The 15,558-nt window shown below is 36.4% G+C and overlaps 1 protein-coding gene across 1 annotated transcript in view; it reads left to right on the forward strand.

Moving 5' to 3' along the window:
• The window catches only part of LOC122537673 (BTB/POZ domain-containing protein KCTD1), a 43,630-nt gene that overhangs the window by 11,532 nt on the left and 16,540 nt on the right, over window positions 1-15,558 (forward strand). The window contains exons 2-3 of the mRNA XM_043671046.1: window positions 12,866-12,949; window positions 13,971-14,174. Of these exons, the coding sequence (XP_043526981.1) occupies window positions 12,921-12,949; window positions 13,971-14,174 (233 nt within the window). The 5' untranslated portion in view covers window positions 12,866-12,920. The remainder of the gene's footprint in view (window positions 1-12,865; window positions 12,950-13,970; window positions 14,175-15,558) is intronic.

Below are 15,558 nucleotides of genomic sequence, written 5' to 3' on the forward strand. Positions count from 1 at the left end.
TTTTTTTTTTGTTTCTTTAAATAGGCACGAGACCTAAATTGTTATCTTGATACATCAAATCAATAGAGTAAAAAATATATTGATGTTGACGGTATACATTGTAACATCAGTATTAGAAAAATAAAACGTTAATGCAAAGATATTAATTAATGTAATATAGCGGTACTTTAGCCTAGATGATGTTATTTACACTAGAACTACTAAACTGGTCGATATGACAGACTTCAGATTTCCTCCAGTTACAATTGCTGAGAAGATCACGGGTGTTTTCGTCGAAATTTCTGTAGATTTCATAGATCTATTTTATTTCAATTGATTTAAATTGCAACAATTTATATGTATAATATTTTGATATATGTATTAAATATTAGTTCTAACTTTAAGTCGTGAAATTTTGTATTCCAAATAATTAAAAGGAAAGAGAAAAGTTTCCGTATACACAGATATCGCTCATTTTAAGAAAATGCACGAAACAAGTTATAATATAATATAATATAATATATAATATAATATATAATAATAATATACTATATAATATAATATAATATATAATATAATATATAATATAATATAATATATAATATAATATAATATAATATATGCAAGTTCACAAGTTAAATAAATATATCAACGTTCGCACGCATGACAAGTCGATTGAAAATTGTCGCCGGATCGTTACGAACCTAGTTCTGTAATCGAGTCGAATGAAAGTTGATGAAACGCGACTCAACGACGAGATCGCGTCGTCGCTTATCGGATTATAGTAAATGGAATATTTTACTCAGTTGCTTTTCTTCGCTGATAGAACCTACTCCCAACCGAACTTTATTCGGATAAACTAGATTCATCGCCATTCCGAATCCGCTAGATCATCGAGTGAAATTCACTTGTTTAACGTACCAGAGAAATATCGATCGTACTCGCGAAATTTCATCGGTGAAAATCCGATTTGGATCAGGTACACGATTTCAATCAATTGAATTAAATTTATTATCGGGAGACGAGACATACATGTAAAAATGGAGGACACGGTCGTTTTCACGCTAGAACAGATGTACAAAATTACGAACAGTTCGAGTGTATTGTTCCAGTTTTCACGAGCCGTAAAACAAGTATTTACTATTTCTTGTTATTTACTATTTCTATAATAAATTCATTTCTTCTAGTTTACAGAATTACATGGCACAATTAATTAAAGGACTCGTATTTACATGTAATTTTCAGACTCTATACTCTCAACTGCAGATTTTACCAACACGATCACGATACTGGCGTCTCATTACGGTGTGTCGAACGTTTCACACAACGTTTTGTATAACATATGTGCAAGAGATTGTGTAGAAAGTTTCTACGTCCAAATATTCTCAAACACAAACAATTAAATCGCGCCGTTCCAGGTTTTCACGAGGCACGAGAAACGCGAAAATCCGTGCGGACGTGGCAGAAACGCGCGAGGATATACGTGACAGATTAGCAGAACGCTCGGTTTCCCTTTAAAGCACGCGTTTCGCACTGGATCCTCGCTAAATAACGACAGGTCACACCGACTAATTTCTCTGAAAAGACGGTCGCGACGTTGGTTACCGGCGTCGGTCTGCGAATCGTTAACGTCTTTTCTGCCGTTTCCCTTTGTCGAGTAGTCGCGCGGCTCGTCCTGAAAATTTATGACTCTGTGAAAGCCAGCCGCGCGAAATTACAGAGAGAAATGCGATTTCGAGGATTGAACGAAATAATTCCGCGCGACGACGAGACAACGAAAAGGTAACGCACGAAAGGAGAAGACGCGCCTGAAAAGCGATCGTGAGTGTCGATTAGAGAGGTGATGCAAGTGGCGTTAACGTAATGGCGTTTTGTTTGAACGACTCGGCGAAAGCGTGAGCAATTGTTTCGCGAGGATTTCGTACGACTAATGAAACTGTGATTGTGCAGGCTGTTCGCTCGTTTTAAACCATCGAGCACATGTTAACGAGGGACTGCTTGAGCTCTTGGTGCAGCTAAAGAGATTCTTGTGCTACGATCTTTTAAAACGAGGTATAACGATTTATCGTTATCGTTTTAGATCGGTGAATTTTTACTGTGGAAATGTCGAGGATGAAGCGATTATAACATTTCTGGCAGATCAATTTTCCATGTCGCTATTTTGTTTCTTCTTTCCTTCCATTTTTTTTTTCTTTTTTTTTCGTGCTTTGGAAAAATATACCAAACAAAATAGTCCTTGGAGTTCTCTTTTACAATTACGATACGAAGAAAAATTACAAAATTCTCCGTAAAATCTTCGTTTCGATTGATTAACGAGAGAAACGGCGTCACATACTCGCCGAAACAACATATTCGCCGAATAAATTCTTGACGAGTGCAACGGAAGAACGCGGAGCGCGTGGAATTTTCGTGGAACGCGGGCGTTAAAACGAAACAGGCGTAATTGCAACAACAGATTGTTGATGGTAATCGACAAAATGAAACGTTCCCCGCGACGAAGCGGCTCTTATACGCCGTGCAGCTGTGAATCGAGAGCAAAGCCCTCCAAATGGTACCAACTGGTTGCAACTGAAAATCGATGCAAACGAAAAGCAAAGAGGAAGTTAATGAGCGACGGGTGTTTACAGTGCAAAGACCACGCAGACTAGGTGCGTGATTATAGTCGTTTCACGAATGCCAGAGATTAATGACAAACAGATGCGCGCATTAACGCTGATAGCTTTTTGAGTATCGAAATATGAAACGTGGGATTGTGTGTTCGTTTTTTGTTCCAGAATAAATTCATTTTCTATTCACAGTAATGTCTTCCTTTTCCATTGAACCTGGCAATTCAAAAAATTATGAAACTATCTGTGTAGACTAGGATAGTTCAATTATGACACACATCTCTTTGTTTTTGATATTATAATATCGTTTTTTGGGGGGGAATGAAATCTTCCTCCAAAAAGATACAAACTTTTCTCAAAGAGTTTCAGGGTGCAAACTTTTTCTGTGTTCAACGAACATTCACCAAGCAAAATAATTCATAAATCAACTACTTTAGATTTAATTAATATAGATTAAGAGTAATCATTAGAATTTAAATTAAATTCTAAATAATTAATCATTAGAATTTAGATCTAATCATTAGAATTTAAATTAAAATAATTTTACGCATTAAACCTAACCCAAACCCAGTGCTACAAATACAGCATGAAACAACAGCGTGTCGGTAATAATCTCCGTAAAATAAAACGCACAGTTATTACAACCGATTTCTTACAACGTTCCTTCTCTAGCTCCGCATTTTCATCCTCGCATTTCCATATGTTCCCCTCAATCAAGACCACCGGAGCCAACGTGTTCCTCTCCTCGAGCAGAAAAAAAAAAAAGGAAGCGTTTCTCTCGCGGTAGCGCTGCGCCAGTCGGCGAGGAGAGAGAAGTCCCGGCACTTCTGACTGCGGCGTGGCTCGAGGCGTTCAAAATAATATTATTCGCGAACGAAAATGAGGCATTTTCGAATTTGCATTCGCCATCGCCGGCGGCTATCGATGTCCTCAGCGCTCTCGGAGTCAAGTACAAGCCGACGCGACTCTTGTTTCTTGCACAATTGATCCCCGCAACCAGCTGCACGATACGCGCGCGAACCGAGGCCGCGAGTTTCCTGAATTTATAAACTTACGTGTAACGAGCCGGTGTGCCTGTGACGTTGACCCTGAAGCGGTAGCCAGAGCTCCTCTTCTGGGCTAGGGTTAACAGAATTCCTCCGGGCCACGAAAACCGGCGCCCACTTGACCTAAGGACTCCTTTGTCCCGGCGAATATTACCGCGTGAATGTTTCAACGTCCGTAACGAACGTTGTTAGTTAAGGGAAAGAACATTGTAAATGGAATTCTGGGAGTGTACGGTCCTGATTCGCCTTGGCTTTCGCTGGAATTTTTTTAACAGTGTTGGCAACTGAGGACATGGAACGTGATTAGCAAAATAATAGAGGACCAGTACAAAGGTGTTCAGAGATTTCTAGACCTCGAGGCTTCAAATTTGAAACTAAAAGATCATGTTTTATGAAATACGACAAATATCTTAATACTCTTTCTCTCGATTTACTGCATAATGTCTATGGTTGGAGTTAATAAAAAATATACTTACTTACTATCTTTGAGCATGATTTTATTAGCAGGCAAAAGTTCATGATGTAAAAATATCAACGCCAGGTGAATTATAAAATGACAATGAAATTGAATTGTAAGAATATAAGACAATGATAAACGCTTCACACATTGCTAAAACCCATTGTTGCCACTTTGTATTTAACTCGAGTGTTAAATACAGTTGCAATGCTTCAAAATATTAATATTATAAATAAAATATTTATTGCTTAGGAAATTCATTATTTCTCTCGAACTCTTAACAAAACGTTGAAGCTTTTGAGCTGCAGTGTATGTAGATAGGAAAATGAACGATTCAGTACGAAGAATGAGGAACTTAATTAAAAATTAAATTATGCACTGGTACTTGAACATATTAACCATGGAAACGTTTCAACGGTCATAATGAGCATCGTTAGCCGAAAGAAACTGAAAATTGAGGAAAAAAGTTCTTACCAGAAATGTGATCACGTGAGATTCCTATAAATTTTTGTTACAACTTTAAACCGAAATCATAATGTGTACAAAAGACATGAACGTGCTGTTGCACAATTTTTGATTCAATATATTCCAATCGTATCGATATCAATAAATAATTACAATGGTAATGTTACTGCCGAAGCATACAAATAAGCACGAAAATATTGTTCCATTGCAAATGTTATTGAAAGAAGGCGGACGCCGGTAGCTGGCTACCGATCGTAATGAAATCACGTAATGAAAACTCGTCGCCCCGTTCAAAATTAATGCTTATATTGTATGATTTTATTAATTTGCCTCACAGCTAGTCGCCCCGTTATTTCTCGATGCGTGACAATCTCGGACGAGCTGGAGGAAATAAATGGCAGCGTCGAATCGTCGCGCACGATTCTTTAACGACAGCGAATCGCAATTAACCCAAAATTTCCATACGAAAATATTACCTCTGCTCGATTCGTTGCCACGTATCCGATGTAATTTCTTGTTTCGGCTGCCGACCGTGATTACAATTCAATTGAAAAAGAGAAACCGAAATTAATCAGCGTTTCGTCGAACTCCGATATGAAAAAAGATAACATAGAAGAAAAAGAAGAGATGAAAAACCGTGGCGATTAGATTGTGAATGTCTATAAATTTATATATAACAATTGTATCGTCAAGAATCGTACAACTTGGACTTCGTTTTCGCCGTTTTTTTTCAATGATATTTTGATAAATGTGAAAACGCGCGGTTCAACGATGTTTCTCGATAGTATCCGACGCGAGTCATCGCCATCGGCGAGGATTTTCACGTACAACGACACATTTTACGGAAACGCGTGCTCGATTGCCCGACAACAAGGGGAATTTGCATACGACGATGCCCTCGAGCGATTCAACGTCCACGCAAACTTACCGGCAGACTTCTAGTTTGCGACGTGGTACACGCGCTGAGGACACGCGCGTGTCCTCAGAACGTGTTAGACCCCTTCTTCGTCGGAGCCTGCGGCGAGGCTCATCTTAGCACACGTGCATGCAGCTGGTCACTTGGAGCAGGGTGCCGCCGTTGTGCATACAACTGTTGCGGCCAACGCCGGGACAAAACGGCCACCGCGACCAATCTCTTTTCGTAAGAAGATCGTTCGCTCTTCCTGTATACAGGACGTCCAGCACACTATGGATTGGAAAGTAATTCTAAGTCGGAAAGGAAGAACAAAATTTCTTTCATTTAAGGCTTTGTTTTGGAGAAAATCGAGTGTCAACGATTTATCAAGTACACTTCTGAATTCGACTAATTCTCTACTGAATTGGAACGAATAATGGATAGGTCGAGTAGCTAATTCTACTTACGAAAAATAAAATATTTTCTGGAATAAGGAATATGGAATAAAATATTTTCCGAGGCCTCGTTTCCAAGAAAATAGAGTTTGAATATATTTTGTTATAGGAGCTGGCTTAGTAGACGTGTACTTTGATGAATTTTTCAATTTCATTTTCTCAAAAAAAAAGCGCTTTACGAAAAAATTATATTATATACTTTTGACTCTTATTCGAATGTACTTAATTTCAAACTCCATCTTTTCGAAAACGAAGTCTCAAATCAGAAAAAATTTTATTATCCGCGATTTGTCGGACACATTCTACTGTACATACTTCGCGCAGTCTTTTCAGTGAGATCTGAATCTACTTTCGCGTGTACGCTTACTTATCGCTCTCTCTTGCTCATCTGTTTATGCGATTGGATACGCACCCGGTTTTAATTTTAATCGGATTGAATTCATGAATATTTATGTGTTCCGTAATATGTCTGTAAAAGTAGTGTAGAAGAAAGAAAGTGTATTTTTATGCAAATATTCGAGAACAGTAATGTATAAAGGCTATACTACTGTATTGATATATATTACTGTATTCATTACAGTATTTACATATATGTTAATTAATTAGGTTTAAGGTATATTCGTATCAGTTGGTAGCACTTTTGTATGCTAGCTGTAAAAATTTAAATTATGAAAATAAGATGTAGAATCTAATAAAAATGCTTCATTGAAATATCCGTATATGCAAATACATTCGTAATCGTTGTATTTATTTGTATGGTATTTCATTTGTATGACTATTTGCTATCATATTCAGATAAAGAAAAAGTTAAATAGAGAAGTTAATAGTATATAATATATATAATTATTATATAACATATAATAATATGTATAAATAGAACTAAATAATATACATTTATATAATAATATACATTTCCAGAATAAATATAGAAGTAATTAACTAAATCGATTTCTTTGTTTCATTTATCATTGTTCGATGGTAATTTCTACAAGAAATACTGAAAGTAAAGTTTCAAAGTATTTTTCCTTAAAGAAGATGTATATATATTCTTTTCAAATTTACATTTTCTTCGTCTATCCTATTTATGATTCATGTTACTAGAGTCTCCTTATCACAGGTGACTAAAAAGTTATTTCATTTTATTCTGTATTTATTTATTTTTTACTTTTTTCTAACAGGGATTAGCAATAAGATTGAATCAAATCAAAAATTTGAAAACTACGCAATGTGAAACAGATTTTTATGGTCCAATGCCATTTAAGAGTTAATTTTAACGTCCAATGCCATTTAAGAGTTAATTCTACCATCAAATTTAATTCTAACACACTCAAGTATTATCAAATTTAACTCTGGTATATAAATGCTTTCTTATTTCCTATCATCCGTATGTTGCAAAGATGCAGTGTCGTCTAAGCGCATTAAAGCGTGCTTTAGCAAATACCCTCCGGCGTCGTGTTCATTATCCTAATGCACGTCTGTGTTCTGCGTTTGTATGCATATTGATGACCCATGGATTTAAACCATGCGTTCCACACATGCATACGTACACACATATACGAACAAGGACAACTCATTTTTACAATGCGAGGCGCCAACTCGACGGTGCAGCTGTTACGATGTTCGTTCACTTTCTCTGACTAGCTCTGCTTCTCTTTGTTCGTAATTTACTGCTGTGTATATATGCACCGATACAGCATTAATTATATAACTTGACGAAACAAGAGCAATTTACCTTTGCGCAACCACCGAATCAAATCGAAAATTAAAAGGCAATAAAATTTAGAGAACGGCCACCAGAGAATTGATCATTTCTACCTAGCTTCTATTTGCGATTTATCGTACAATCGTGATGAAAATTAATTGCAACTACGTTTACATGCGCATCTATACTAATGGAATTTACATACGTTAATCGATAGCCGAAAGGCATCCAAAGGTCTGTCGTTGTTACGCATAACGCTACAGTGCTTCTTCAATTCACGGTCTTCTGTTTCTTTCCATTTGATTTAACACGTCACGAACTGTCTTAGAGATTACTTATAGAATTGGAATTTTCTGATTGAAATTTATCATTGATAGCAAAAGTATCGTAGCAATATCCACATACAGTTACAGTTATAAGTAAGGATACAGTTGTATAGTATTGTAATGTAACATACAAAAGTATCTAACACACGCGTCACTTATTATTACATCTCTTCAGCCGATTTACCGTCAAAAGAACGTACTCTACCATCAACAATCAACTCTTCTTGCGTTACCTCATACTCTCGAAGCCACCCTCCGTGCATTCCTGGAGGATTTATTGCTGCCCCGATTCCAACGGCCGCGCGTCAATTAAAATATATGGACCAACCAAGCCCAAACAAACAACGCGCCGTATATATATTCATCCGTTATTCTACATTCATAAACGTCGGGGGCGCGAGAGCGTCGATCGTCGCCCGGAGCGACGAGTATGGCCATCGTTGTTGCCGCCCTCCATCAACAAGGAGACGCGTTTTTTTTTTTTGTTTTTGTTTTGTTTTTCATCTTCGACGAATTCAACTCACGATGAGTGCAATCGATGCACTAACTTTTTTTAATTGTCAAATAGTACCGTTTGAATATAGTTTTATGCATTAGAAGTTAGGAAGTATTTAACCCTTTGAATATCCGTAAGTCGAAGCTGGAACAGTTCGTTTGGAGGTTACACGAACAATTTGAGACGTTTGAAATTATATTATTGATTCATTTATGTAGCATATATCATACAAATAATATCATACAAATGTAGCAAAAATCGAAAAGAAAATGTATTATTAATTTGCTATATATTATTGCTTTGCATTTTTGCAAATAGAGTATTTAATGGGATTGTACATTATTAAGTTAGGTTATATTAAAATTTCGATTTGAAAGTTTAATAATATCGTGGGAACATTGCTAGGAAGAAGCATACTTATATTTTAGCAATCTAATGACATAAAGTTTAGAAAATCGATAAAAATGAACTTACTTCTTTCATCATACGTAAGAAAGTCTATCTATTTTACGAAAGAAAAAAATATCGATCATTCAAATAGTATCCTTTGAATCGACGAGAAATATCTATTTACTTGCAACTACCTATAATTTTCACGAATAAATAACATTTTATAAATGAATAAAAAATCCTTAAGACCTTACAAGCTTTCATGGATAATTGATATCCTAATAAAGGATCCTTAAGGACTTGGAAACTTGAAAAAAAGAGAAACAAAATTACGAGTTTTTTCCGGCCAGGCAGCCGTTCTCAAAACACTATGCAACGTCGAGGGGACGTGGATTGCACGACGAACTCCACTCGGAGCGACGAAGAAAGGGCGCTGTGCAACGCGTTTCACGTGGACCCTGCAGCGATGTGCCGCAGCGCATGCTGGTATATACCGCGGAGAAAAGAAGAAGAAGAAGAAGAAGAAGAAGAAGAGAACGAAGACGAAGACGAAGACGAAAACGGAGCTAAAGGAGGTGGAAAAAGGTGGAGAAAGAGGTGGAAAGAGAAACCAGTCTCCTTGGCCTTACCTTCGTCCCCATCGACGTCGCCAGGAACTCTCTGGCTCACAGGCTGAAAATAAATATCGCCGCGACGACGAGAACCTTCTTTACTTCTCGAGTTTCGTGGTTGATGGTACTTCGACCAGGGTTCTTTAATACTCCCCTCCTACGTTACACAGTCTTGTATTTATTGGTGTTTATACGGGCGGAGGTTAACGTTGCAGAACCCCGTGTAATGATTTATGTCGTCGAGGGCGAGCTGAAAATCGCGTAGTCCCGAGCGCAAGCGACTACACCGCGTCAGGGTGATGTTGCCGTTGATTTAAGACTGTCCTTGATACGATCGTTCTGATGGATTCTGCGCGTGCATATCGTGGGAAGGATTTCGTATTGTCGTCGGTAGTTATTAATTAGGTTTTGTTGTTTGCCCCGCGTATATTGAATTTATCAAGCCACGAGGCGTTGTTAAAATAATATAAAATGACTTGTCTAGCGAATGAACTCCAATCTTCGTCAAACTGACAAAGAGAAAATTTGACGTTATAGATAGATTATAAACGCGAATTTTTTTTTTTTGGTATTTATAGAATGAACTCTATATGTGGGGAAAGACCGACTCGCTTAGCTTGAAATACCAAGTAATAACGATATGCGTGTAGGCTGTATAATAAATCAATCTCGCCTGTTAATTCTGAACTCACGTTTTAAAAACGTCAGTGTTGAGCAGTACCGATAAAAAGATTCATCGACGGCGCATTAACATTCATTTATGTCATCTACGTCAAATATAAAATACTCATACGAATATTCATAAGAATTAATGTATGAAATAACACCAAAAAAATAATCGTTTAATTTTAACACGTTGATGAACCGTAAATCCTACAATCTCTTATAACTTCAGTCAACTTTGAACGGTAAAGTTAATTTCACCTATAAATTCGTTCGTGTCTTGTTTCACGCTTTCAAATACCTCCAAACATATTGCCAAGCTAATTCAGAACAGTATGGACAATCACTTACATACTCTCGAAACAGCGAAAGATTTAGTATCTTATAAAACTTTCCCTTGTTATTCTATCGTAATCTCTAACCTTCCCTCGTAAACTCCATTCCTATCTAATTTGTGTAATCTTCTTTTCGTTCATTTTCTAATTACTTCCCTACAAGAAAAAAAAAAGAAGTTGAAAAACCTATATTACTATAGTAGTAATGGTTTTTTTTGTTTAGTACGAAACGAAATTTGATAGGGACAACGAATAAATGCACTAGAACTTCATCGAGAAAGAATAGAATTTTATGGAGATTTAATAGGTATTCGTTATTGATTTATGTCTCTGAGAACATTGAAAAATGCTTTTCATGACTAGATGCATCGAAGATTGAAATTTTCTCTTTACAACGAATCCTTGAAACTTGCTGTACAAATTTTTTCCCGCGTCAAAAGCATCTCTACTCTCCCGAGATTAAGTAGATAGTTGGAACAGTTTAAGATATCGACAATTTTTCATCGAGTACATGAACGATATTTGGCGAGTGTCTATATTTCAAACTTTCTCTCATCCATCGCTATGTATTATATTTTCCACCCGGAATCGTTCCCGGAATTCTTAACGAAACCACGTATTCGCCATGTGCGAAGCGGAAGGATTTCGCGCAGTGAACGGTAATAGCGGACTTTGAAACAAAGCGAGCCAGAATCGCAATGTGTACATAGGCTGGAAATGAGTGCGGGCACTCTCTTCGCAAACCACCGACCAAACCTACCATCCACTTTTCTCATTCGTCGAACCGCGGCGAGTTTGGTTTTCCCTCGGTCAACGGCTGCTCCTTAAATATTGTTCCGCCGTTAATTGCCTTATTAATATATATGAAAATCATTATAGCAGCTCGGTTACCGCTCGCCAACGCTCGAAAACTTCTCGCTGCGTTCCGGGTCGACGGCCAGACCGAAAACAATGCCCAGCTAAATCAGCGTTATCGTCGCCAGCGACCAACCGCGAGGATCGATAAATTAAATCGAGCCGCGGTGGGTACCGCTTGAAATCGCGCGACCTCGTTAGAGGGAAAGTCTCGTGCTAATGTCAGCGTGTACGGCCGCTGTTTTGACTTCTAAATGGCGACGGTCCATCGTCGTGGTTTCAGCATCAGGGAGAAAGATGGCCGGAAACCACAGACAAGCTCTCGCACGTGTCTCTGCGTAGATTACGAACGTTTATGTGAGATTTGATTGTACGTAAATGTACATGAACTAATAAGGAGACAGAAACGTTAATGGAGTTTTTGGATAATAGAACAATTAGTTTCCTGATATTAAATTCTGTGTATCCAAATAGAGATTAACAAAATCGTCAGTCTAACGACGCAGACATATTTTCTTTGGTTGTTGAATTAGCTAGCTTCCTTAGTATAACCAATTCCGCAGAGTTACGATCTTTTCGTGTTTTGTATAGTCAGAGTCCTTCTTTTCAATGTAAAAGGCATCCTCGTCATTTTCGCTTATTGTTTCATTTTATGGAAGAATTACGTATATGTACATCTTTGTCACTCATAAACAAGATGATATTAAATATAGTCTCTTATTCTATCATTATTGTTCTTTAGTGAAATCTTCAACTTTTAATAACATAAATAATATAAAACTCAAATGGTAATCAATGATCATCACTTGCAAATAAGAAATATAGTTGCCACGATTTCTGGAAAAGTTATGCTTTCCTCGATGGTTTTTGGAGTCGTGCCATAGAAAGCCAATCGTTTGGAATTCAGAACGAGAGATAAGCGAGAGCACAAAGTAGGGTGGAAAAGAATAGGGAAATAGTAATATCTCACTGGAGAAAGCTAGTTAAAACGTGTGGCTGCATATTTATGCAGCGTTTTGGAATTCGTTTTTCCGATTCACGAAGTTTGTTAGCTACTATTTTCAAGCTTGTGGAACTCGAAGCTTGTACAGAGAAATTCTGCTTAGAATGGTTTTCGAACAAAATGTTGGTACACCTTATATAACAGTTGTTTCAGGAAAGAAAAGTACATATTGGATTGAGTAATAAATTCGTTCTCCTTTCACTAGTCGCTACGTTTCAAAGAATATTGTATAAATTATTTAGATATACGCATTTGAATTTTTCAACTTGTAAGAGATACAAATTTATAGAGAAATTAAAATGATAGATAGATTTTATACTTATGAAAGTAACAATTCGTATTCGAATTTTTTCGATAGAGAAAAATGTTTAGAGAAGTAGAATAAATACTTCTCGATTAGACAGACTTTACCTGAAAGTACACTTTTAAAAAGACTTGAATGAGCTCATTGAACAATTTAATAGTTGATAATTCCAGGAAAAGAGATTTTATTACTCTTGCGATTTTTATAACACAAAGATCTTTTTCTTTCGTTTACTATGCTAGATACAGGATTATGTTACGTGAATTTTTAATTACAGACGGAAATGTGAGGCCGACGGAAAGGAGGCGAAGGCGGAGCTGACACAACGCAATATGTTCCCTAGCGCTCAAATTAAAATGAGGTAAATAGAACCACGTTGAAGTTATACTCTTAAAGAGCACCACGTATAATATACTGTGAAACATCGAGAAAATGATAGACCTCGGTTGCAATTGAAATTCTTCGATCTTACGTAACATCAAACAATCGAGGGGCCTGTAACGAGGCTCACGCGAGCATATAAATCTTTGCAGTGGAAGCAGTAATATCTTCTCTCTTGGTAACTAATAAATCAATTAACCACGAAGTAGTTACAAACAATCGGACATTCAGTGGAGACAACTACAGAAATTCATTTAAAAAATTATAATTATTAAAAGAATAGAACTGCAAGAACTGTAAGAATTCGTTTACGAAAATTATCGTATTTTGTAAATGTTAAAATTTTTTAAATTCGGACAGTTGACTGCAAATTGCAGATTTTATGTATTTGCAAAATTTCGCAATCTATTTAAAAACGGTTAAAAATTAAAAAAAGACAATCATAAGAATTGACGTAAAGAACAGTAATTAATATTTTAAAAATTCAAATACCTAATTAACCCATAAAGGACCAACATTACAATAACGCAACATTTTATAATTTTTAATTATCCTTTTCAATCAGTTTGCATTGTTAAATTCTATTTTTTAATATCGTGTCTATGAAATGTCTATGAATAAGATCGTGTTTTTCCTTTTTATAAAATTTCAAAAAGTCAGAGTAGGTATTTACAATATCATGACAAATTGTTACTTGATCCTTAATGGGCTAATATCCCAAAGTCTTAGGACAAATAATATAAAATTATACAAACATACAGAATTGTCAGTATGTCAACAATTGCATTACAAAATACACATACAAATTGAAAGGTATATTATCTACAATAATTGCTGAATATTAAAAATAAAAGTTCTCCCGTGACATTTAAACGGAAGTGATCTTCAAAAATTTTAAGAGAACAATGTTTTCTCCCCAAAGTATCGGGGCAAAATCCTCGAAGCCCCGTAGAGAAGGAACAGAGCCTGATGGTGGCTAATGTCGAAAGTATCTTTCTCAGATTGCTGTCGCCAAGCAGTTCGCCGGCCACGTCGCCCACAATGTCGAATTCCTCGTCGCCGACGCCGCCGACGCCGGCTGCACCAGCTTACAACCAGAAGATGACCGGAATACCCTGCGTTGCCGCCGCTTCCAGATACACGGCACCAGTACACATCGACGTAGGTGGCACGATATACACGTCCTCGCTCGAAACTCTCACCAAGTAAGTTCATACAAGACTAATGATACAATACGTATCATTCTATATTATTCAGATACACAATTAGAATCCATTGAAACTATTGTACATATAGGTACATTACGTATCATTTTGGCAATTTTGATTAGACTGTGGATTTTTATGCAAATGCATATTTGGATAAATACAATTTAAATACATACGTATAGTATTAATAAGTATATACGTATATACGTATATACGTATTAATAATAGTAGAAAACATGTACTTATAGTATTAAAAGTAGTTAATAGTAGAAAACATGTACTTATAGTATTAAAAATAGTTAATAGTAGAAAATGTATATACATATAGTATTAAAAGATAGTAGAAAATTTTATTTTATCTATATTAAATATTGTTTCGTTTATATTATTTTTTTCCCCTTTTCTTGAAACTAAAACGTGATCACAACGTAAAAAATACAAAAACAATAGGATCAAATTTCGTTATTCTTTAAAATTAAAACGTTTTATCAGATGTGAACATGTTGAAAACTGATAAAAATCCAAGAGATAAGCCTTAAATGACTTCGTGGAAAGTTTTGCGAATCTCGATCGTCAGACACGTAGTTTTCTTTCTAATAAATTACGCGCTGAAAAGTGAAATCTGCGATAATGAATGCGAGATAGATATTTTTACGAACGATCAGGACGGTCAAGACGACATTCCGACGAGAAAGTTGAAATCGACACTTGGCCATTAGAATATCATTCCTGCAACTAAAACAGCAAGCTTAAAAATGGATTGGTACTAGTCGTTTATTTTATTTTTCGAAAATATGTTTGAAACGGCTTGGCTCCATTTAGAATTTTGTTATTTCAAAATCAGAAACATCGTACTTGGGATAAAGAGAAATGAGATACTTCTATCATACATGTTTGAAAATTTATCACTTTGAAATAGAATATTATGCTTGAGTGAAGAAAACTCTCGAGAACAGATTAATCTTTATCCATCATTCTATCGTTCGGAAATAAAATACCTGCGATACTCGGCTATCAAAGATGGATTAATCTTCGTCCATTATATTTAATAATTTGCAATGTGAAAATAAAATCTCGCGACTTCGCGTCCACCCGAAGACTATTTCCATAGTTCGAAGAATTTCTTCGCGAGAGAGTAGAAAGGGAGCGTGATGTCCGGATCGCGGAAACGTGACCATCGACAACGCTCCAGGATGTTCGTACCAGGCAATATCTCAGGGAACATATCGCTCGCAATCAGGCACACCGTTAACATGCCCGACAGTGTCCAAAGGCTATTTGCGATATATCCGTGCGCTTTATGCATAAAAGAGATGTAACGTGAAAGCACAACCGCACTTTATGTCAAGAAGAGGCTACAATCATTACGAACTATCCCTCT

Source organism: Frieseomelitta varia, unplaced genomic scaffold (genome assembly GCF_011392965.1).
Source record: "Frieseomelitta varia isolate USP_RPSP 00005682 unplaced genomic scaffold, Fvar_1.2 scaffold_924, whole genome shotgun sequence".
Lineage (NCBI taxonomy): Eukaryota > Metazoa > Arthropoda > Insecta > Hymenoptera > Apidae > Frieseomelitta > Frieseomelitta varia.